The sequence below is a fragment of the Halichoerus grypus genome, chromosome 9 (genome assembly GCF_964656455.1).
Source record: "Halichoerus grypus chromosome 9, mHalGry1.hap1.1, whole genome shotgun sequence".
Lineage (NCBI taxonomy): Eukaryota > Metazoa > Chordata > Mammalia > Carnivora > Phocidae > Halichoerus > Halichoerus grypus.
Window position 1 is genome coordinate 15,852,517 of NC_135720.1, and position 25,904 is coordinate 15,878,420.

General features: G+C 44.1%; 1 protein-coding gene across 3 annotated transcripts in view; it reads right to left on the reverse strand.

The window, feature by feature from the left end:
- Nucleotides 1-25,904, reverse strand: part of PLEKHG1 (pleckstrin homology and RhoGEF domain containing G1) — a 223,763-nt gene that overhangs the window by 58,476 nt on the left and 139,383 nt on the right. For all 3 annotated transcript variants that reach the window (XM_036072988.2, XM_036072989.2, XM_078054575.1), the window contains one exon: nucleotides 881-981. In XM_036072988.2, the coding sequence (XP_035928881.1) occupies nucleotides 881-981 (101 nt within the window). The remainder of the gene's footprint in view (nucleotides 1-880; nucleotides 982-25,904) is intronic.

Genomic DNA, 25,904 nt, shown 5'->3' on the forward strand with positions numbered 1-25,904 from the left:
GCACTTGGGCGGTAACAAAACAGGCCCCAGGCCTCGGGGAGTGTTCCATGAGTGGGGGTGGCGAGAAAGAAAACTGATGTAAACCAGAAGTCGGTCATAGAGTGCATCACAGAATTTGATAAATGCCAGAAAGAAAAGGCAGAGCAGGTGAGGTGTTCTGTGGGCGTCCGGCAAGCTTCATTGAGAAAGGAAGACATGAGCACAGACTTGTAGGGAGGGAGTTAGTTCTTCCACTCCATTTCAAGACTCACCCAAGGATCTCTTCATGGCTCAGCTGGGATGCAAACCCAGGCATGTTGGAAATGAGAGTCTGTGCTCCTAACTTGCCTACTGCCTGGCAGAAGTTTCACAATATGTAATATTAACCTATTTGCTTGTCCCAGCCCCTTCAGCAAATTTCCTAAGCCCGGTGTCTTTTACATAGTAGGTACTTAACATATGTTTGAGTTAATCATTTAAATTATTAATTAATTTGGATCAGTCTGCTATGACTTAAAGTATTTGTGTGTTTACTGTGTCCTGCCCACTCCCTAGGCAGAAGAAAGTTTCTAGAAAATTCAGTGGAGGTGGGGGTGCCACAGATGAAGCATGCATGCATTTTTGGATGCCCTGTTCATGTTGTATTGTAGAAGAATGATGTCACTGCTCTGTCAGGGAAGGCAGGTCTCTTCTCTGAGCCAGGAAGATGGATTTGCATGGGATATTAAATGTGAGACTCTTCTAGGACAAGGATGCTTCTGGGTAGAAGACTTCATGGCATGACAGCACACAGAAATGTATGAAGTTGAATCAAGGATTACAGGTAAGTTTTCTTAGGTGGCATTCATCTGAGAGGAAGTCATATTCCTAGGTGAGAATGATCTTTTGAGTATGAACTTACCTATTGAAGTGGTAGATATCCTGTATGTTTCCAAAGAGGGCTGATCTCTCTTCTGTCCCCAGAGGAAGTTTTGTTTGGTCCCTGATGCAGTCAAGGTAATCCTGGGAAATCAATGAGAAGGATGTCTTAAACGCTCCTGTCCTTCTCCAAGTTATCTTTAGTTATGCAAGACGAACCTCTCATATCAATTTCAAGCAATTATTATACTAATGTGCTCATTAATTGTACTACGGAACACAGAGTGTCACTTTTATTAATGTTGACAATACTCACCAATTTATAGAAGGGGGAGTTTGAGCAAGAAGGAGGAGTATGGTATACATTAGGCTATATAACCCCCAAATGTATTAGAGCTTCCCTAGATGGATAATATAATGACCATAGTTTCTCATAATGTCAGATTTTTGGCACAACAACATCATCTTCTGTTTCCTTGACTGATTTATGTGATAAAAAGATACTCAAATTCATTTAGTGGAAAGCCAGAAATACAGACCTTAAAATTTCTCATCACAAGAAAAAGAATTTGTAACTGTGTGTGGTAATGGCTGTTAATTACACTCACCGTGGTGATCATTTCACAATATACACATGCATCAAGTCATTATGTTGTATACCTTAAACTAATACAATGTTCTATGTGAATTATATCTCAATAAACTGGGGAAAGAGAGTGTTGTTTAAACATAACCTTGAAATCAGGAAGCTATCAGTTGTTAAAATGCAGAACCAAATTCTTCCTCAAACACCATTTTATAGAAAAAAACCCCCTTTTTTTATTTTAATAAGCACATAACTCACTTATGCTATCTAGTAGGCTATGTTAATGAGCCATGGAAAACTTTGAAATGATTTTATATCTTTTAACACAGCAACAGCTCCCAAGCAGAGCTAATGTGGGCTCAGATCCACAGTGGGTTAAATGTCCGTGGCTTGGAAGCTTCGAGCTGCTGAGAGAAAGCTGTTTTCCACCCTGGGTGTGAGAGTTCATAACTGAGTGTTCCCCCTTCCCCAGCAATGCTTGAAAAAAGAACTCAGTAGGAGGCTAGAAAACAATAAAGAAAAAAGTGAAAACAGCTGAAATAACGTAAAATAAAAAATAAATACAATCCCCTGCTCCGGGCTGCACAACGTACTATGGCCCTCGACCAAATGTCACATGGCGTCGTGCAGCCCGGGGGAGGAACAGACCCTGTGAAAATCCCATGTTTCAGCCACATTCCAGTGTTCCATCGCAAACACAATAGCAGTTAGGTGCAACCAGCCAAAGGAGAGATGAAATGTAAAAACCATCAGATAATTCTTCCTTCTCCATTTTAATAAGCCACATTCATTCTCTCATGCTCTTTATGCCCCTCAAAGGAAAAACAGGCAGGGCTTCACCATTACCGTTCTCGGGAGCACGTTTCACAGACTGCATACCATAACTCACCATCCTAGTTCTTTAACACTAAAATCACCGGCATGCACGAACCAATGTTTATAAACCTTTTTTCTTTTATTTTTTTTAATGATTTTATGTATTTGTCAGAGAGAGAGAGCGAGCGAGCAAGTGAGCGAGAGAGCACAAGCAGGGGGGAGCGGCAGAGGGAGAGGGAGAAGCAGGCTCCCCACTGAGCAGGGAGCCCGATGCAGGACTTGATCCCAGGACCCTGGGATCATGACCTGAGCCGAAGGCAGATGCTTAACCGACTGAGCCACCCAGGAGTCCCCTCTTTTTTCTCTTTTAACAAGCTTCGTGGGAACATCTTTTCTTCTTAAGACAGTGGTCATCTTTTAATAAGAAGTTAAATTCATAAGGTGTTAAGTGTAACCAGTACCCTAAACCCACAATAGCAAGACATAGCCTATAGTCCTTACTATAAAAGTAAGGACTTTTATAAATGGAACAATTAGAAGGAGCTTGAGTATCTGCATAGGATATAGAGTTAATGCCTAAATAAAAAATGCTCAAGAAAACTAGAAGTGAAATGAATGCCTTTTGAACAACATGTAAACCTAACCTATACTTCCTCAAAAACATAAATGTAGTCATTGATATTTACATAAAATTACATATGGTACAAAAAGATGGGCTAATATTTAACTTGCCTTGAACGCTTATATTTGATAGCTGTTTATACTTTGATCAAGATTTTAAAAGGACACATCATATGCAAAATTAAGGCAGTAAAAGGTTCTAGATGGGCGTGAACTTAAACAGAAGGATATGGATAGGCATGAGCCACACCAAATAGCAGGATAAAGGGCAGGACAGAGATGACGTACGCATGCCAAATTCACCTTGCTGGCTGCCATGGGGTTTAAAGGAGAAACCGAACAACCCTTTTTCTCACTTCAAGTGAAGAGCTTGCTCATTTGCAGAAACCTGATACTAAATTCTTCATGTGAGGGAAAGACTGAGTTAAGGGGCTTGAAGAATTTCAACTGGGGTTAGAGACAAAGAACCGTGGCCCACTTCCAACAAATAATGGCCCCTCTCCAAATGAAAGAGTTTCAAAACCCCCCAGTCCGTGGTAGGGAAACTAGATTTTAAAAGCTGCTCGTTTTCCGAAATTGTTGAGAAAACAGATCGTTAGGAGTCCAAATTTTTGTAGGCCACTCTAGAAAACAGATCAAAGTCCTATGGCCACAACTGTTCCCCCCACTGATCATAATTAAGTCTTTTAAATATACTTTAACCCTAAACTAGTTACGGAGAACTACCGTAGCATGCACGGCATTAGCAGCTATAATCATCTCCAGCCAAAATGAGAGGTTCGAAGCTCAGTGATAATAACAGTTGGGTCTGTGCTCAAATGACAGAGTAAAGACACCCATGAAATTTATTAGAGCCTGTCACACTGCTTATTAATTTTATTGGCTTGATGTCAGCATCTATGGCTACCCTACAGTTAACAATGAAGGATCAATTTAAAACATTTGCATTGAAAACAATTATTCTCCAAGAAGATCAAAGAGTTCACTCGACTGGGAGAGGGATGAGGCGGGGAGATAGGCACAAGAAAGAGCTTTCCACTGGTGGAAAAAATGCTTATTATGCCATTTTAAATTCTGCCTATTTATTTTCTAATCAATTCATGTCCTTAGGATCTCCTTAAGAGTGCAAGATTTGTGCGTGGGTGTCCTCCTCACATTAACGTTGTCATTGCCTGTAATGTCTATTATTGAAAACATCCAACTAAACACTGACTTGGTGCCATTTAAAGTGTGGCAAATGGAAAAGGAGCCAGTTTGCAAAGCGTTACCAAACTACAACGAATTCAGTGCAGAAACTGAGAGTAAGTGCGTGGAAACTTACAGCCTTTTGACAGAACGAGATCTGTTGACTCTAATGATCAATTTGGGCTTGTATTTTGCCTGTCCGATTTCTTCTATTTTCTTTTTCTAGCAATTCAGTTTTTATTGTGTTTTCCAAGAGGGTCAGCGTGTGACTGACAGAAAATGCATGCACACACACATGCACACACATCCCTGTCCCTCACCACAGACAGAGAAGCGCTGGTCTAGGCAGCCCTCCCACAGAGATGCTGGAGAAATGGGCAGAATTCAAATTCAGATTTAAACTCAAATTCAATGTTCTTGGTAGTTCACCTTATTTCTCTAAGATGCCTATAGAATTAATGTCCCCGCCCGTTTCCCTTCTTCCTCTAAAATAACGTTTAAAACGTTTTAAAATTATAACCTGTTTGACATAATGAAGATAAACCACAAGAGGGAAAGAAAGACTGATTTAGAACTATAAAGTCCCTTCATACTTTACGTCCCTCCGACTCTTTCCCGCACCCCCCAACCCTTGTGTAGAGTCCATTGTAGAGACAAAAAGATTCCATTCCTAAATCCTCTTGCTGACATTTCAAAGTTCGACCTAGTGGTTTTATAGTTTACTCTTTCTGGTTGGTTTTTCTCTTTTTAGCGCTTCCAAATTCCAAGCTCTTTGATATAACTCCTATGTAAGACTTTTTTCTTTGGTCTTTATTTTGAAGGAAGCATTTTTTCTTGTTTTTCCAACCCCTCCACCTTTTCTAGAACACAGTCATCGGTTTACCCCCAACCTGCCCTCCAAATGCCATGTGTTACAGTGGGACGCCATTGATACCACAATAACTTACACTTGTATATCAATTTACAGTTTAAAAGCATTCACATTCATTCACACAAAGCATCCTCCCCCTTCTCCCCCCCTTTTTTGAGGACATAAGAATGTGTGCCAAGCTCTGTTTTACAAGCTAGGAATTAAAAAAATGAATAAAACATGACCCCTCCCCCCAAGGAGCTCCCTGTGTAGTTGAAAGACAAGTGTAAACAAGTAAGTACAATACAGTGTTTAGGGCGCATGGCTGATAAATATTCAGTATTGGCAGAGAGGGGAGGCAGAGAAAGAAGCGGTTGATCTCGGGGCTGGCAGAGGCTCTCTAGAGGAGGTGCGCGTGGATCTGAGCCTTTAAGCAGCAGCAGTCTGGATGGAGGGAAAGGGAGGAGACAACATCCAAGAAATAGAAAAGTGCAAACAGAGACACAGGGCAAGCTATGCCGCCCGCAGTCAGGACCCTTCAAGGTGCTGAGCTGGGCCGGGAACCCTGGCGCATGCGCACACAGGCCCTGGAGGTAGGGCTGATCGTAGAGAATCGTCATGCTCTGTAGGTGGTGGTAACCACTGAAGGATGGCGGGAGACCACAGACCATCCCAGCATCAGTGAAACAGAAGAGAAGCTGTAAAACTGGGGTGGGGAGACCAGTTAGACCAGCAGAGCAGCGCAGGTAGACCCGGACCAAGCCCTCCACGGGTCCTACAGAGAGGCATGAAGGAGAGAAAGGAGCCAGTCAGGGGTGAGAGTCACGGGGTGAGGGATACTGTTGGCTTTCAGGATGTAGAGGCCAACCACAGGCTGCCCCAAGACGGGCCACTTTGGCATGAAGACTATTTTGAGTTAAAAAGCAATCAAAACCTGGGGCGCCTGGGTGGCTCAGCAGGTTAAGCATCTGCCTTTGGCTCAGGTCCTGATCTCAGGGTCCTGGGATCGAGCCCTGCATCCGTCCAGGCTCCCTGCTCGGAGGAGTGTCTGCTTCTGCTCCCACCCCAACCCAGCTCCTGTGCTCTCTCTCTCTCTCTCTCAAATAAATAAATAGGGGCGCCTGGATGGCTCAGTCAGTGAAGCATCTGCCTTCGGCTCAGGTCATGGTCTCAGGGTCCTGGGATCGAGCCCCACGTCGGGCTCCCTGCTCAGCCCGGAGCCTGCTTCTCCCTCTCCCACTCCCCCTGCTTGTGTTCCCTCTCTCACTGTGTCTCTGTCAAATAAATAAATAAAATCTTAAAAAAAAATAAATTAAAAAATAAATTTTTTTTAAAAAAAGCAATCAAAACCCAGTGATTTCAGGAAAAGCTCTTTACCTCCCCCTCAAATGCCTAAAAAGAATTTAGAGCGAGGACCTGCCCCAGAAAGAGAGCTATCACCATAGATAACTCCATTATGATAGGAACTAGGTATGGCAGACAGGGAGGGACCTAAGCAAGGCCACTTTGAGCAAAGTCCTCTCTTTGTCCCATTGTTTCTGAGCGGCCCAGCAAACATTCATTTACCAAACATTTACTTTTTTTCATCTTCCTGTAAATTGGATTCCTTTCCTCTGAAGTCCCAGACCCTTGCCCCCTTCTCCTTAGTTCAGGATGACTTACAGACCTCACTGTGCCTGTCTTTAGAGTTTCCGTGTCTGTCTGTACATATGCTATTAAATTCGATTTTCTCCTATTAATCTGTTTCATGTCAATTTGATTCTTAGTCTGGCTGGAAGGACCTTGAAGGGGACAGGAATTCTTGCTGCCCAACAAGGAGTGGGGAGTCTGCGCTTCTCTCTCACTTTCCACGCTGAGGAGGAGGAGCACTGTTCCCCTCACTCCCAGCAAGACCTTTTCTTACCCTCACTGGCAGTGAGTGAATTAAAAGGCAGTGAGACCAACCCCTCACCTCCCCATCCATTTGGCTGCGGCATGGAGGGAACTGGAATGCTCCCTCCGGGAAGAGGACCCACCAGCTCTCCTCCTTTCTCTCTGCCCGGTGGCTGGTGAGGTGAAGCTAATCCGGGTTGCCCCTGCTGGCCGGGCCTACAGAGGCCTTGGTGGGGCGGCTCTAGGCCTCGTTGGCTGCCTCACGCCCAGATCAAACACCGAGAAACACCTCGAAGGATCTGTGGTAAAAAGGAGACAAGGCAGATATTCTGGCCTCGCTCACCGAGACAGCTCCAGCTGGCTCATTCTCTTCTTAGGGTCAAGGCTCTGAGAAGAAATCTGGGCTTTAATTTCCAGCCATCGTCCTCTGCACAAATGGTGCCCGCAGGAACATCACGATGGGTAATGACGGGTTCGGAAGGACCGGCCTGCCCAGGCCCCACTCGGGCACTTCTCTCCCCGTTCCTGAGAGACCTGAAGAGAGGCGGGCGGCGGTGCGGGGGCAAAGACAGGGCCTCAGGTTCGGATGTGCGAAGACAGACTAACCGTAGGACGTCTCGCAGGAGAGGTCTGGCAGGCACAGGATCTGGGAAGCAGTTTGCTCGGAAAGCCCTGCGGGGAGCAGGCCGTGCGTGGCCGCGCAGCTTCGGGCTCCGGCTTCGGCAGCACTGACACAACGGGGAGGCCAAAACACCCTGCCACGCTTCTTCGGGGGCCACCTAACCACACAAAAGCAGCTTCGGAGTAGCTCAGTGTCTGCAAGTTGCAACCTCGGTGGGGGTCAGCGGGCCAGGGCACCCCCAGGCAGTCCCCTGTGGCCGTGAGGACACCAAAGGGCCCTTGCGAAGGAAACGAGGCAAGTAAATGATGAGCTGCCAGGCCAGGGGCGGCACGGAGCGCTGGGGCTCACGCTGACGACACCGCACCCCTGGGTGGGAGCGGCCGTGAGGGGTTTTGGAGGGGTCCCAAGATCGTGGAGCACGGAGCCTGGCGGGCCCACCTCTTCCAGACAGTCCCAGGGAAACTGAGTGAGAGTAACAGAGTCCTGAGTGCAGGGACTAGAGAGAGTTGCAGACTGAGTCGGAAGTGGGTAAGGGGAATACCAATTTTGAGATGGTGGGCTACCCAGGAAGGAGCAGTAACTGGAAGAGATGTAGGACCAGGAAGGACTGATTGATGGATCTGCACACCCCCCACACCCACACGTGCATGCGCCCATGCACACACCCACCCACCCATGCACCCCACACATGCATTCATGCACCCACGAACAGGATGGTGGTGGGGGGCGGGAAGGAGAAGGTAGACGGTAGAGGGAGGAAGGTGGCAATGACAAGAATTTCTGGCAAGGTGACGATTGGAGCCAGGTCAGGGGACAAGATAAGCAGTGGAGGAGAGGATGATAAGCCCCTCTCGCGGGGGTCCAGGCTGGGAACACTGTCTCTCTGAGTGAGGCAGGGAGAGGCCAAAATGACATGGGTCAGCTTCCGTTTTTGCCATAGAAAATAAAATTCTAACGAGTCAGAGCACAGAAGTAAAAAGTTCCCTCTCCCTCTTCAAGGACCTTCCTTTTCTGCCCAGGTGTCACCGTGCAGAGGTAACTCTGGTTGAGGACGCGGTATGCACACTTCTCGACTATGTTCTGGCGCATAATTACACCTGTCAAAAATGAGATCTTTGCTTGATTCGCAACTTCGTTTTTTCCACTTAGTGTATATAAACGCACATGATTCCTATATGTCAGTAGAATTCTTTCTCATTCTTTATAGTGGCTGCACTGTATTCCATCCAATAGTTTTATTATAATGTACTTAATGAAGACTTTTGGGGGGCCCATCCTATGTGCAGGTTTCTGTATTAAGCAGGTGCATCTGGAAACGAGGGAGATGTGATGTCTGTGTTCCAGGTGCTCACAAGAGAGGACAGGAGAAAGACATGTGTGTGTCATACAGAGTATGACAATGTGAGGTTAGAGGAGTTATTTACAAAGTGCTGTGGGGCAATAATGAAAGAAGCCCTTTATCTTTCTTCCAAAGAAGCCCCTAATCAGGGTTTATAGTAAAATTTCCATCTGTTGCCTGCAGATAAAGTATCAGAAGTCTAATCTTCCACTTGATCTCTTTTCTCTTATTTCTCTGTCCACATCCACAGGGAGGAAGGTACAGCTAAAGAAATGAGAGCTGGGGGTCTCTGGCCACTTCATCAAGCTGGAAACAAAGCTCTTATTGTGGGAACAGTGTTTTCCCTGAGTCTATATAACGGAGCCCCCACACGGCGGAGAACCGCAATGAAAATGCAATATATCATCACCAGGGCAAACTCTTTCTGCCAACTTGTTGGGGGTGGGGGTGGGGGGAGGGGGTGGGGGGAAGAATGAATGGAGGGGAGCAGAAGGAGGGAAGAGAAGAGGGAAGAAAAAGGGGGAGTAGAAAGTAAAAAGGAAAGAAGATGGGGAGAGAAAGGGGGAGAGCAAGAGACGAAGACCCACAGACATGGGGGAGGGGGGAGAGGGGGAGTGGAGGGGGGAGAGTTCAAAGCAGCTTCTGTTCCTGGTGTGATATTGGTTCTCATTCAGTTTTCCTAACTGATGGTATAGAGGCCGATCTTAATTGGTGATATGTGAGTCAGAATTAATGCCTCTGAGATATTTGAGTAAAAGAATCATAAAAAACTGGGAGCTTTCAGCCTCATTTACCCAGTATAATACTTTCAATACATAAGACATCAGTAAAAAATGTCAGGAATGGCTTTCTTGCTCAGCTGTGACAAATGATACAGCCTGTTCTGTCCCCTCCATTGTTTTGCGGCTCCCTCTTGAGAGAAGGGGAGCTAGGAGGTTCCTCTCGGGAAGGAGATGGAACAGCCTGCCCTAGAAAGGCGTGGGGGGGGGGGGTTGGGCAGGTCCTTCCAGAAAAGAGAAACCTGGTGGGGGCAAACAGGAATTCTGTTAAAAACAGCAACGTTGAGTAGAAAGAGAAATAGATCTTTGCTTGAAGACAACTGGTATATTTGTTTGGTTTTCCCCAAAGACTTTAAGCAGAAAATACACACGAATTGGCAGTCTACAGTAATCGAAAGATAGAAGAAACAGGATTAGCGTTAATATATTAGAGTTCTTCAAGCAGCTGAATGCCCATCTTTCCTGTGCTTCTGACAACCATTATGGAAATCAATTGTCTTTATTTACTTCATGTTGACATCCAGAGGAAGAATTTGATGCATATAAGTGTAAATAAATCTAAAAATGTCACAAAAATTAAAAAAGTTTGGTGCAAATATAATGCTACAATTAATCTCTTATCTTACCAAGTTAGAACAGAAAAGCTCTTACTTTTCTTCTGTAACAAAACAGTCCCTTCTGTAACAAAAACATGGCAGGAAACTTAATTTTCTATTGGCTTTGTTAATATAATAAAAATAATATTTATTTTTAAAAACCGTGTTTAGAGTTTTCAAATCACATTGACAGCATTCTCATATGTAAAGTTCTTCTTAAAATAAGAGCAGTGGACACACGCCCATGAAGAAGTCCTGCTCACACTGAGCTAGGTTTCCATACTTATTTGAAACCCACCATTGCTTTTTGTTTTCTATACTCTTTAATCCCATCATCATTTCTAATGACCAAAAAAGAATAAAGCATTTCTGGGATAATCCACGTGCTTACTGAATATGCATTAATGTAAAGTATGTTTAACATCTTCAGAATGGCAACCAGAGAATTTGCCAGAACTATCTGGAATGAAGCACAACAGCATCCCAGGGGTTATGACGAGACAGGAAAGCGAAGGAAGTTTATTGTACACTTCCTCGAGAAGGATCCCCGCCTCCTACCCCATCACCCTACTTTTCTCCAACTCTCTTTTTAGGTCTTCCTCCTCACTGGGCTAACTTCACACAGCATCGTTATTTTACTGCCATTTTTCTCTCCAGGTCCCAAGCCAGGGAAGGAAGCAGACAGAGACAATTAGATGTGGCTATAATCCTTAAGGAGGAAAACAGCAAAGAGATATGATGTCTTGGCAAAGCTTTAAGTACCTGAAAATGAGAACTGATTCATCTCCATTATAATCACGGTACTGCTGGTGTAATTTGAAACATGGTAATTAAGGAAAATTAAATAAAGCCCAAAGGATTTTGTATATGGGAAAGAAAATAAAATAAAAGATCAGTAAAATAAATTTACATTATTAGATCATCTGAAGTTTAACGCCTCCTCACTGCCATTTACTATTACGAGTCATATTACCTTTATGTTTCTTGCTATACTGAGCTCACTGCTTTATATGCATTATCTTTTTTTTTTTTTTTTAAAGATTTTTATTATTTGACAGAGAGACAAAGCGAGAGAGGGAACACAAGCAGGGGGAGTGGGAGAGGGAGAAGCAGGCTTCCTGCGGAGCAGGGAGTCCAATGCGGAGCAGGGAGCCCCATACGAGACTGGATTCCAGGACCCTGGGATCATGACCTGAGCCAAAGGCAGACGCTTAACGACTGAGCCACCCAGGCACCCGCCGCTATATGCATTATCTTATCTAATCTTCACAACAACCTAGGGGGTGAGCCCCATTATTAGTCCCATTTTACTGGAAGTTTAGAAAATTTCAATTGTTTCCCAAGGTCACACAGAGAGTGAGTGACTCAGTCCTGTTCAAACTGGGACCAGCTGATGATAGCCTGCCTGGGCACTGGAACCCTGCAGTACTTCTCCTAAGGCTTTAGTCCTTAATGCAGTATCTTTACACCGTAGGAAATGTTTGATGTTGACTTTATCTGGGGACTAAATGTGGTTTTTACTAGGTTTGAGGTAGGAGCCTTACAAAGACAACCACTCTCACGGACTCGGCACCTACCACCTTCTAAGTTCGTCACAGGCCTGTATCTGAATCAGTACCAGTCCACTGACACGCTGAGCCCACCTCCTTTGTGTGCTCATCAACACGCATCCCAGGGCATGCTTTTCCAGCAGCCAAGCACACCAGCTTTCAACCAACTGGCATTGGACTCCCAGCGGTGGCCACACCTTCCTGTTCCGTTCAGTTCCCAAGTTCTCTTCCTTCCCTCTCCCTCTCCTTTGAAACGTCTCCCTCCCCTTGCCAGTCACCCCACAGGTCTGTCACTGCATTCCTCTTTAGGGGCCTGACTCGGGGTAGCTCTCCCCAGAGGAACACACACCTCTGCACAATGGAATCCTCACCAATGAATCCTCCCAGATCTCCCGGTTCTGCATTACTTTTTAAGTCTATTCAACAAACGCTACATGATGGAGAGCCGGGAACGCAGAGCACTTAGAAGCGATCGATCTGGTGATTGTTATAAAATGAAGATCCATCAGAAATGAAGAGAGGTCTAGCAGCTCTGCGAGCATGGGCTTTGCCACAGGACAAGGCCGATGGACAGGAGCGGAATGTGGGTAGGTAGAGGTGCACGGCGTGTGGAGGAAAGAAGGCTCCCTCGAGGGTCTAAGTGGTGGGCTTATGAGAGGGACTTCTGGCATGTTCTTCTGCATGACAGTCAGCCTGGATTGTTGTCGTGGGGCTCTGACTTCCTTCCCAGAGCTCTGCGCATCCCATCAGCACACTGATGGCTTCAAAGCCTTCACTCGACATCAAAATGTGGGCGCTTTCGGCGGCAAAAACATTTCCTGTCCGCAAATCACATCACCGCCCACACTTCACTCAGAATCCTAGAGGACCAGAAATTGTGAAATAAGGACAGCAAATAATGGCCCATTCAAACAGATACACGGTTTTGCCACAGATACATCACGGGTGACTGCATGCGTCCCCTGATCATGTATTGGACGGTCATTAACTATATGACTTAGTGATGAGTTGGAACACTTCCTACTCTCTTTTCCTGGAACAGGAACTGTAATACAGGTAATGTTCATAGCAATGGATCTGTATGCAGTAGGTGCTCAAGGAGCATGCACTCGAGGGAGAGGAAACAAGGCCTCAGACATCAAAGCCTAGTGATATTTGTGCTACTTTACTTGGAACTCTAACCCTGAAACTGAGTTTCCACCAGGCCAAAAGGCTGGAGCTACCTGAGCAATATTAAGTAGTGAGCACAAAAAGCTGGAAGACATTAGCTCAACCCTCCATGGACTGAGTCACACAGTTTGATAACGACCCTCAAGGTCAAGCTATTCTATTTGCAAACTGCAACGCAACGAGGCTGTGTATGTTAAAATAAAGAACTGCACAAGGACTGATCTCTTTATGGGCAGGTTTTCAACGCGGATGAATGTGATTATGCTTTGGCGGCATTAGGTAATCCAAGGGCTAAATATGGAGATGCATAGGCTAAACTATTCCGTTCGTTGTACCAAAAACAATGAGTAGCCCTAAGGACATATCTCATTGATTCGGCTACACTGTGTTGATCTCATCACGGTAGAATCTTATCCAGAAGTTACGTATTGACACACAAACAGCCAGGGCCTGGAGATTTGCAGGGGAACAGAGGGTAGAACGGGGGTGCAGGTGAGCCAGCATGAGGGGGTGCTCCTCAGAAACCTATCTCAGAGTGCTGGGCTCCCTGAATGCGGTAAACCCAGCAGTTTCCTTCTGTCCTCCTGGAGGCCTGATCTCAATTCTTGCCCACTTGGGGAAAACGAATTCTTCTCTTGTCCTAAATCTCAGGCATGATGCCCACGGCCATCTTGGTACTTAGAAGTGAGAGGGAGGGAGAGAGACTGACCTCCTAGGATGAAATTTTCATAAGTGAACTGTCGAGAGATGGTGTAGAATGAATTTCGACAGCAGCACTTTACAATCTGGACAGACGTATACTACGTGCTTTTTCTTGTAATAGATGCGGTTTCCATCGCTGCAAACCTGCCCTCCCAGGACAGGAGATTTAGAGGAGGACAGAGCATGACATGGGCAAAGGGGCAGCAGATTCCTTTCGAAGGCCTCCACTCCAGGGCAGGCTCCAGATGCAGCGTGGTGGGAAGTGCCCGGACCACAAGGGCAGGCAGCCGGAGGCTGGGAGCTGCCCCTCCGATGGTTTATTGGCTTTGCTGCGACCCCACTGCCTCAGCCTCTGAGTAGGGATAATGCAACATCCGCACCTTGTCTTCATTCTGTGGGTTAAACGACCAGGCCCATCCAAGGAGCCCCGCCTGCCTGGCATGCCCAGCACACACTGGTTGGTAACTGGGCTGACGTGTGGCCTTCTGTGCCCCCGTTTCCTCCTCAGGAGGGCAGGGAAGGAGCCAGACCAGAACCTCTTTTGGTTCAAAAGCAAATTAACTCTATCTGCACAGATAAATTATACTAAAAGCTTCTACCCCCTTTCACTGCCACAGGTGTTCACAGTGCCATAGGAAGGCCGATGGATTTGAGCAGCTTGCTTCTAACCATCACTTTGGGCACAGGGTCTGAAGATGGTTAGAGGAGATATATGTGCCCAAGGTCTCCATGACACTCAGAAGTTTCCCAGACCCTGGCCCTCTCACTCGCTATGCCCACCCAGACAAGAAATCCTGCCTCTCCTACCTGTCTTGAAACTGACCCCTCCTCCCTCCCATCCCTGCTTTGGTTCTGGTTATCCCCCACCGTGCCCACTGCATGGGCATCCTAACTAATCCCTCCATGGGGCTCTGATCCCTCCAACTTTTTGGAATGAAGCCAGTGTGATCTTTCTAGAAGTCAAATTTGCTGTCCTGCAAAAAAATGCTTTAATGACTTCCCAGAGTCTTCAGCATGGAGGGAGGTCCTTCAAGGCCCGCACCCCTGTGCACCTTTCCAGACTCAACTTTTACCACTTTCTTGCTTCCCCTCCTGCCCTTCCCCCCAACCCACAGGCACTCACTCCTGGTACTTTCAGGAATGTCCCCCGTCCCCTGGCTTCACTGTCTTTACACATTCTATTTTTGCTGCCAAGATGGCCCCTCCTACTGGCAAATCCAGGCTAAGATTCTTCCCAGGAATCCTTCTGGATCCTTCCCACCCCTTGAGGGTCAGGTGCTCCTCTGAGCATTTGCATTTATAATTCCATGATAGGGGAGGCTAGGGTGAGCGGCACACACAGCTCTGCAAGAATGCCTTTGTAGCTCCTGCTAGCCCTCAAAACTGACGTCAACAATTTGCAGATGTTACCCTTAGCTTTCCCAGCCCCCGAGTGTCTGCAGCATCAGGGCGGTGAATTCCTGACACCATGTCTGTCCGCTAACTTCGTGAAGCCAAGCCAGGAAGGCAAGGGTTAAGGAGTCAGGCTGCTCTCAAACTCCCTAAGGCTGGAGTTGTATTGAATTGTAACCCAACCCGGCATTCCTCTTCTGCTCCCTCCCCTCCTTTTGTCCCAGGGACCGCGATTTTGACCACCGACCTCTTGAAGATGCATTTCATTTTCAACTCGCTTCCCACCCACGTAACTCCCCGCTTAGCACAAGAAAAGAAACGCTCCCCTAATCAAAAGTAGATTAACTCACACCCTTTTCTCTACCTACATTTGCATTTGGAACACCATTTACGAGGCTACAAACAGACCCCTGGGTTGCATGATTTATCCACGGCTTTAGGGAAAACTGGACAAAAGCTGTGTCTTCTCAGCAGTTCTGTATTTGCAGTCTGCTGCTCCGGCCAGTGCTGGGCGCCCCTCCCGACTCATCTCCCACTTAGAGCTTCTGAAAGGTTAACAGCATAACTTGAAGCCCCATTATAAAACTGAAGGAACTCTTGTGTCATTTCTTGTTGATCCAAAGAGAAAAAAATGGTTTGTTTCAGAATATTTTAAAGTGCAGTTTAAAGGAATGGCTTGTTCTGCCTCCTCTCAAGACACACACACACACGCACAAACACACACACACACGCCATAATGTCCCTTAGGCAGCTTGCGGAGAAAACTGAGGAGTAATTTTGCCTCAATGTGATTTTGATTTTGCCATTTGCCATTTGAAAGCGCAGATGTAGGCAGCAGCCTCTTTCCTTCAGGGGCCTACTTTAGGGAAGAGGGGTGTCAGTGATTCCAACACGAGAATCATTATGGATTCTTTCCTATTAGTTTAACAAAACAAGAATCTTAACATTGAGAACAAGCATTCCATTTCGCTTTGGGTGGGACAGATGCTTGCAACTTCCCATCATGTCTTTATTATTTGCTTAATACTTCCCCTTGCAGAGCAATGTTGATTCTCACTCTTCAGGAAGCATCATCTCACTTTTGTTAATGGATCAGTTATTGTACAAGACTCTTCTCTAAGTATGGAAAGCTCATTGTAATTAATGAAATTCGGGTACCTGCTACGGCATGGGTGAACCTTGGTAACGTTATGCTAAGCGAAATAAGTGAGACACAGAAGGACAAATATTGTTTAATTTGGGCAAATTCATAGACAGAAAGCAGACTGGAGGTTGCCAGGGGCTGGGGGGTGGGGAGTGGAAAATGGGGAGTTATCATTTAATGGGTACAGAATTCTGTTTGGAATGCTAAGAGAGTTCTAGAAAGGAGTGGTGGTGATGATTGCACAACACTGTGAATGTGCTTAATGCCCCTGAATTGTATACTTAAAAATGGTGAAGATGGTAAATTTTCTGTAATGTATATTTTTTTACAAGAGCAGAATACGTTGAAAAAGTCAATTACTATAATTACAAAATCACTTTGTTTATGAAGGCCAGGCATCAGACGGTAGATTTTAGATGCTATACCAAACATAAGGAAAGTTTTTTCTTGCTCTTCTGGAACATCAGTAAGGACTTCGGTTATGCTCTAAGCCCTAATTCACAAGTAAAATTCACCAGGGTGACCAAGGTGAGTTCTAGATGGCCTTACATTAGTTGATCTACTAAGGAGTTCCTTCCTCTGGCTCCTTGTGTTGTCACCCCCACAACCCACCCTCCCTTGCTGGGGGTGAGGAAACCAAATAATTAAGCTTATTTTAAACATGTAGGGTAAATAGGCTTTTAGTGAGAGCTTGGGGACTCTCTTGGGGTAAAGACATAGGAGTTACTGTTTGGCGTTTGAAATAATCTATTTTGGCCACTCAAAGGACTTGCTTATTTCCTGGTTACATTCTTGAGAGCTGAGACTGGAGGAGATGAGATCTCCAGTCATCTTTAGATTTCAACTTTTTGAATTAAACTCATTTATAGAGGATGAAGCTGAGGTCAGACTGGTGGGTCGTCCATGGGCACACAGCTATGGGACCAGGGCCCAGGGCAACCCTCTGTCCCTTAAATCAATCTCAGTTTGACCTAGCTCAAATCAAAATTCTGAAAGTAATTTCCTTCCACCACTGCAGCCCTTTATATTGGAGATGAATTCCAACTACATGTAGGTATGCCAGGTAAACTAAAAACTGCAATGAGGTATAACCTATCCTTTTTTAAATTGCACAGTTAAAATAATTTTCGGAAATAACATAGATTAACAAACACAACAACTGATGATACTTTAAAACCTACCAGAAATTACTGGCCTTTGTAAATAATGCCAATTATATTAATAATCCTATAATAATAACTCTCATTTGAGGACTTACTGTGTGCCTAGCATTGTGCTAAAGCACTTTGCAGGGAAAACCTTATCTATTTTCATAATGACCCTATTATTTCCATTTCATAGGTGAAAATGTAGAGACGTAGAAAAGTTCAGTAACTTGTCCAAGATGACACAGGAAAATGGCAGAGTCAGGATTTGGGTTCAGTTCTCACAGATTTTAGTTTTTCATCATTTTGTTATATTTTGCAGGGGATTGGGGGGGGGCTGTAATTTATGCTGTCTTTAAATGTCGGTTGTTTGCTTCATAACAATGGAAAAAAAAAATCCCTTCAGGACTGTAGACCTCAACATGGATTGCCTTTTGGAATCTGGAGAGCTTCAGAAAAACAGAGACCACCCCCGGTGGGCACCTGGGTGGCTCAGTCGGTTGGGCGTCTGCCTTCGGCTCAGGTCATGATCCCGGGGTCCTGGGATTAAGTCCCACATGGGGCTCCCTGCTCAGCGGGGAGTCTGCTTCTCCCTCTGACCCTCCCCCCTCTCATGCTCTCGCTCTCTCTCTCTCTCATTCTCTCTCAAATAAATAAAAATCTTTAAAAAAAAAAAAAAAAGAAAGAAAAACGGGCACCACCCCCGGAGAAACGGATTTCATTAGCCCAGGGTGTAGCCTGGGCTACATCTGATCTTTTAGCTGCTCCTCCTAACCAGATTTCTGAGGTGATAGCTTTTAATTGCTCAAATAATAGACCCTTTGAACCTGTTTATGAGGCTTACTATCCTCGGTATAAATCTAGCTGGTGACCTCTTAATTGCGTGTTCCTCATAAGGGATCTTCATTATGTTCTACTTTTTCCTATTTTGAAATAGGAGTTTTCGTCTAGTGGATCTTCTTAATAAAAGTGGTTTTTGAAGAGTCTGGCTACGTTTGAATGTTAAGTAAATTTATACACTTAATCACTAACCTTCTTTACCTTATACTTTTTAAAATTAGGAAGCAAACCTCAAAGCTGATTCCTACTTCAGAGCAAGCAATGGCAAAAAAGGGTCCCAGAGCACCATCCGGATGATCAGCACAAGGGGACTAGCCCAGACACATTCTCGGGGCTGCAGGAGACCCTCCAAACCCTACCCCCCCCTGTGCTGGGGCAATTTCACCCCTTGCATTAGACTTGTCCCCAGAAGTTGCTAAGGAGGGGACTCCGCCTGTTGCCATGTCCCTTCTGTATCAGCCCTCTGGTCGTGCCTCAGCTCTTCGGTGGCTAGACACAGAAGAGGCTTGATTCGCTGCCCATCAGGGGCCGAGATAGAGGAAACTGGGCAATAAAAGTAATAGGTTTCCAGAAAATTTCATTAACAACTATGTGTGAGAACTCTCTTTCATTGGTCTGTAAGGGGGTGCTCGCTAAATCTTAGGTTTTCCAGTTGTTTCTAAGCGAAATGGCCGGGAGACAGGACCTGGGTATGTCCTGGTGCTGCCAATCCTTAGCCTCAGGGTCTGGGTTTGAGCGGCTCTCAGCTCTCAGGCGCCTGAGAATTTTACCTCATTTAATCCTCACGCGGTCCTAGGACGTATGCAACATCGCTTTCTTTTTAAGATGAAGACACCACGGTTACAGAAGTTAAGTAACTGCTTAAGATCAAAGGTCACGACAACTAGGATTTGCATCCAGCTGGGGAAATCACTTGGTTCTCTGAATCTCTACTTCCTCACCTATAAAAATGACTGGGTAGAACGAGATCATTCCTTCAGCAGGTATTGAGGGATGGCCCATTGAGGGTCAGACACAGTGCTGAAAGGAGAGGAAAGAAAGGGGACGAAAACATACCAACACACCTCAACCCTTGCAGAATCTGCAGTCAGACCTGAGTTATTTCCTGGTTCTGTAATTGCGTGTGATTTATAAATAAAATGTGGCCTAGGGACACCTGGGTGCCTCAGTCAGTTAGGCGTCTGCCTTCAGCTCGGGTCATGATGCCAGGGTTCTGGGATCGAGTCCTGCGTCAGGCTCTCTGCTCAGTGAGGAGCCTGCTTCTCCCTCTGCCTGCCACTCCCCCACTTGTGTGCTCTCTCACGCTCTCTCTCTGACAAATAAATAAATAAAATCTTTTAAAAAAATAATAATATGTGGTCTATATAGACACTGGAATATTATGTAACCCTAAAAAGGAAGAAAATTCTGACGCCTACTCTATAAAATAAGGATAGACCTTGAAGACATGATCTAAATGAGATAAGGCAATCACAAAAGGACAAATGCTGTACGAATCCCCTTATACGGGGGTACCTAGAGTCGTCAAATTCATAGAGACAGAAAATAGAATGGGGGTTGCCTGAGGCTGAGGGAGGGTGGGATGGGGAGTTACTGTGTAATGAGTACACAGTTTCAGTTGATAGGAAAGTTCTAGAGAAGGACGGTGGTGATGGCTGCACAACCACGTAAATGCACTGTCACTGAACTGTACACTTAAAATGGTTAAAATGATAAATTTTATGTATATTTTACCACAATTTAAAAAAGAGGTGAAGAAATTCTATGCGAGCTACTATACAGAACCGTGCTATACCCCTTAAGTGGCAAAGTAGTCTTGGTGGCCAAAGGAGAAACCAAAGACATGAATGATGGGAAAATAGTTAACTACTGTATTGTGCGAGGCCGACAAGCTGTGCGTCAGCCCGAGCTACCTTTTCCTCTTCTAGGTGTTAAAGAGCAGGGTTGCACTTGGCTTTAGGCTTATCACATAATCTGGGTAAATTCTTCCATGTGATTAGTTTCACAAGGTGCAAACATCTTTGGAAGATATTTCTGGCCATGGGAAACTTCTTCCAACTGAAAGTTGGTTTGTTTAGAGCATAATTTCCTGAATTCTATAATTTTCTACCCACTCAGTATAATTGAATATTCAAGATGGCACACATCCAAAAGGCAGCATGATTCTAACCCAACTGAACAGGACCTGTTTTAGCAAATCTTCAATAGAATTTTGCCCACGGGCGGTCTTTGAAATATATGAGCAGTTCTTTAGCAGACCAGTAATAATAGCTACTCAATCACTTGAGTTAACTCAAGTTTCTGAAATGCCTTTTTATTAAAAATCAAAATGTTGCCTCAAAAGAAAAGCCTAATAGAATGGGAAGGACTTTTTTGGTTGCAGGTATTTCTAGAAGTGCTTGATCATGCAGAAGAAATGAATGTACTCAGGTCTGTGAAAAGGACAGTTTTTGTTTTCTTTTCCTCCCCTAATTGCATTGTAAGGCTATACTTTCCTTTAATACATCAACTAACTGAATCTGCAAGTGTAGGTGGAAAAAATCATTCTAATTTTAACATCAGAGACACACTAACATTTACCCCTTAAATCTCCTTGGTATACGAAGAGTTTCATAGACAGAAAATGCTATCATCTGTGCAAGAACATTCAACCAAATTGTGCACATCCTTTCAGTAAAAGAAAAAGTTCCTACAGCTATTTGTGTTTATAAGTAATCATAATTGTTGGTTTGAGAGTAGGGTAGGAAAAAAAAAAATCTATTTGTTAGTTTCCAGAAATGAACTGTCAAACTGCTAAGAGAACTTGAAATTCTTTCAAACCATTTTTTCTTAAAAGGTGGAAATGAAAAGAACCTTAAGGATATTTGTCATAGTCCTTATTAGTCTCATTTAAGATAAATGGGAGGCCATGTTTTTTGACAGCTGGAATACTGTTCTTCAATCTTCTACTCTGAGCAAAGTTGGGGGGGGAGGGTGGTGGGGATACTTACTTGTAATAGGTCATACTACTTCAAAGAATAAGTACAGTCAGTTCTGCTATAACGTTTGTTTTGAAAACATGAATTTGTTCCTAACATGATTAATACAAAGGAACAATTTTTTTTTTTTTTTAGATTTTATTTATTTGTTTGCTAGAGAGAGAGAGACAGAACACAAGCAGGGGGAGTGGGACTCGATCCCAGGACCCTGGGATCATGACCTGAGCCGAAGGCAGATGCCTAAAGGACTGAGCCACCCAGGTGCCCCACAAAGGAACAATCTGAACTTAATTTAAATTTCCTAACTTTGCCTTCGCTTATGCAGGATTTCATCCATGAGAAACACTAGGTGGATGCAAAAAAATGCCCCCAGTTCCAGAGAGCAGCACGGGAATACAAAAACACACTCACCCCAAATGCCTACCAGGGAACTCGGTCCACCTGCGCGAGCGTCATGTGCCACACCCACCCACGTCAGGTAATCTTACTTCACAGGGGGGTGAGCCCCTCTGTGCCTTCACAGTAACTCCTAAATGGCAACCCTCTGGATGGTCTCCTCTCTCTTTAATCTTTCTCTTTCCTCTTAGCCTATCTTGCATTTTCCCTCTCTGTTCTCTGTTTTTTTTTTTTCCTCTCTACTGTTCTTTTTTCTCACTCTTTCCCTCTCGCTCCCTCTCCTACTTCCTCTCCTACAGAGGGTGGCAGCTGTGGAAGATGCTGGCTTCCACAAGCAACTTCAAGGTCAAGTGTCATATCTACATACAAGGTATGTATTTCTTAACCATTTAACAGGTCTAAAACTGTCCCCATTTTTCCTCAGATTCCTTTCTTTTTAAATGTATCGCGGATGATGTTTTTGAATGTTGTATTCAAAACTCATTTTTCCTGTAAGTCTTATTTTTTCCCCAAGTTGACTTTGCCCAGGGAGGGATTTTTAGGAACACACATGTCATATGTTGCATTATAGCAGAACCAATTGTAGGCACTTTGACACGCATATAGATCTTCCCTCTCTCATCTGTATGTTCTCTTTCTTGGGTCTTAGATATTTGATATGGGCATTAAAACAATCCCCATCTATAATCTATTCTCAAAATATAAACTCTTGTAACCCGGTAAGAATACCCTACAAAGCCTGACTCACGGCCCCAATACCCTTGACATCCTTAGACTGACCTCAACTATTCATCCCGCCCCACATTTCAAGAAGCAAGTCACAAATCAGGACTGTCAGGAACTCAAGGGTGACTTTTCCATTATCTGAGGTTTAGTATTTCTCAGGGAGACAATGAGACCATCACTGCACCCATAATTATTATAACAATTGGTGATCATTATGCTATTTCTACAAAGTAATTTGAAAAACCGTACCCCAGGTGAAGGTTAACAATATAAACAGACTACTGTTTATCAATGGTAAATTTATTTTCTGTAAGTTCACTTCTGGAAGGATGCAAATTGACTTCAACTTCTTACCCAAAAGCATCCATAATAACATCAGTTAGTCTGGGGTGTAAAAAGCTAAGAATGTATAAAAACAATTTTCACAGTTTGGTCTTTCATTGCTCATTTTTTGTTGAAATATCCATAATTCTCATTTTGGCTTCTCCGAATGGCTAAGAAATGAGTTTTAAAGAAGAGCAGAGCAGTAAAAAGGAGAGCATTCAGTTTTCAAATAAACTTTATCAGTGCGGCCATAAACTTGTAGATCCCAAGCATCATTCTGTTAAGTGGTTAATGGCTTCGGTCCATTATCCTCATTGATTTGCCTTCTGCTCACAAGGTTCCCAGAACACTAGCAAGATAAGCACAAACCTGCTTTTGAACTATTGCTAGGCCCAGCAGCCCTGTTTTTAAACCGGAATACTACCTATGGTGTTCAATAATTCCAAAGAGCCCTATTGGCTGGTTGTGTGGATGGGAATGAGTAGAATGATGGGAGAAAGGGTAAAGAAAAAGGGAGTGATGAAGATAGGTGAGAAGGGAGAGAGGAGCAAAAAAGACACATTGGTCTGAGTCTGTTCCAAGACCGAAATGGAGAATTCATTTAAAACATTCTGTAGTCCCACTTGGCAGAGGGAGTCACCATCATCTCAGCAGGAAGCATCACCAAAATCATTCTTGCTTTCTTCCTTGTTCATTTTTATTGTTAGTGATGGTTGGTGGGGTTGGGGGGAGACACGCGGTGTAGTTTCACAACAGGAATGTTTTAATTCTATACAATGTGTCATTGGAGACTGCCAGGTGCTCACCAAATGTCTCCCGCCTTCTTTGGGCACACAGCTAGACTCCATCTGCAGTTTGTTGTGGCCATCTGAGAAGAGTCTCACCTGGGGAATGAGGCCAGGGGGCTGAGCCCCTTCTGTGCCTGTCTTAGAAACCTCCCCCAGGCATGTCTCCCTGTCTCCTTGTGCTTCTAGCCATATAAGATGGTGCAGACCGCAGCCATCTTGAAGATGGCCGAGCCTCATCAGCTGGGGTCCTCGAATGAGTGCACACACCTACTGTTCCAGAAGAAAGAAATATACTCCTGTTCTATTAAGCCACTACACTGGGGAGTTTCTATCTGTGACTGTGGCTTAGCCTATTCTTACACAGATGTGTAAGACGTGTTCCAAATCTATAGAGCAGAGGTTCTCAGCCAGAGGGGATTTTGTCCTGCAGAGGATGTTCTGCAATGTCTAGAGATATTTTTGGTTGTTACGAAAGGAGATGATGGTGGTTCTATTGGCACCTAGTGGGTAGAGGCCAGGTTTGCTGCGAGACATCCTCCAACACTCATGACTGTCTCCCACAACCAAGAATTGTCCAATCCAAAATGTCTGTGGGGCTCCTATTGCAAAACCCTGCTCCAGAGAGAGTAAGAAGAGGGCAAAACTTTTGAACCCTTTGCTAGGTTCTAAGAGAAGGTTTGCAATAACAGTGTAGACTACCGGTAAAAGGAGTGGGCTCTGGAATGAGACCCGTTTCAGTTCCAGCTCTACCACTGTCTATGTGGCCTTGGACAACTTACTTAACCTTCTGCACGCTCAATATTCTTGCGCTAAAACAGGAAAATTATAATAATACCCACATGATGGGGCTGTGAGTGAGGATGGGGCTTAAGGCGGCGCCTGATATACGGTAAGTACTCAAATATTAGTTGCTGTTCATGTTTATTTCTTAGTGTTTTTGTTGTTGTTATCAAGGCACATATTGATAAAATTTAGAAGTGTCAGATACATAGTGTGTTTACAGCTGTTGGGAACCAGTGAGGTCACAAAGCTTGACGATATCACTGTCTACCACGCTCCCAGGAGAATCGGATTAATGTAAGTGTTTTAAATAATGTTCCTAAGTTTTCACTGAAGATCTAACCATAAAGATTTGGAGAGAATAACCTAAACTGGCAGCCGTCATTAAGTACATGCCAACTCTTGGGCGCCTGGGTGGCTCAGTTGGTTAAGCGACTGCCTTCGGCTCAGGTCATGGTCCTGGAGTCCCGGGATCGAGTCCCGCATCGGGCTCCCTGCTCGGCAGGGAGTCTGCTTCTCCCTCTGACCCTCCCCTCTCTCATGTGCTTGCTCTCTCTCATTCTCTCTCTCTCAAATAAATAAATAAATAAATCTTTAAAAAAAAAAAAAAAGTACATGCCAACTCTTGTCAAGAGCCAACAGCTACTTTTCTATGCTACTTTTACTTATCGACTCTGAAAACTTCTACTGGCCTTGCTTTCACTAAACGCTGCTCACCTTGAACATTTACATTGTTAATACCTTCTGACTGATTGCAAATGAACAGAACACTCAACATGAGCCAACTCATTAGGACTGGAAAAAAGTGAAAATCCAGGTCTCTGCCCTCCCTCCCACATTACATTACAATGGGTAGAATAGATGAATACTCGGAATTGAAGAAGACATAAATAAATGTAAAGACAGTCTGTACTGAAATTGAAGAAGACATAAATAAATGGAAAGAGAGTCTGGGCTCATGGGTTGGAAGAATTAATATTGTTAAAATATCCGTACTATCCAATGCAATCTACAGATTCACTGCAATCCCTATCAAAATTCCAATGGCATTTTTCATAGAGCTAGAACAAATCATTCTAAAATTTGTATGGAACCACAAAGGACCCAAATAGCCAAAGCAATCTTGAAAAAGGAAAAAAAAACAACAACAAAAACCAGAGGTATCACAATGCCTGATTTCGAACTATAATACAAAGCTATAGTAATTAAAACACTACAGGATTGGCATCAAAACAGTCACATAGATCCATGGAACAGAATAGAAAGCCCAGAAATAAACCTATGTATATACATATTGTTCATTAATTTCCAAAAGAGGGAAGAAGAATATATAATGGGGAGAAAACAGTCTCTCCAATAAACAACGTCAGGAACACTAGACAACCATATGCAAAAGAATGAAAATGGACCACTTTCCTACACCATATACAAAAATTAACTCAAAGTGAATTAAAGATTTGAATGTAAGACCTGAAAGCATAAAACTGCTAGAAGAAAAAGTAAGCGGTAAGCTCCTCAACACCAGTCTTAGTTGATTTTTTTTGGATCTGTCTCTTCAGATAAGGGCAACAAAAGCAAAAATAAACAAATGGGACTACATCAAACTAAAAAGCGTCTGCAAAGCAAAGGAAACCATCAACAAAATGAAAAAGGCAATGTACTGAATGGGAGAAATATTTGCAAATCGTATCTCTAATAAGGGGTTAATATCTAAGATACATAAAGAACGCATATAACTTAGTAACACAAAACCAAACAATCTGATTAAAACATGGGCAGATGATCTGAATACTTTTTAAAAAATATTTTATTTATCTGACAGAGAGCAAGAAAAGGAACACAAGCAGGGGGAGTGGGAGAGGGAGA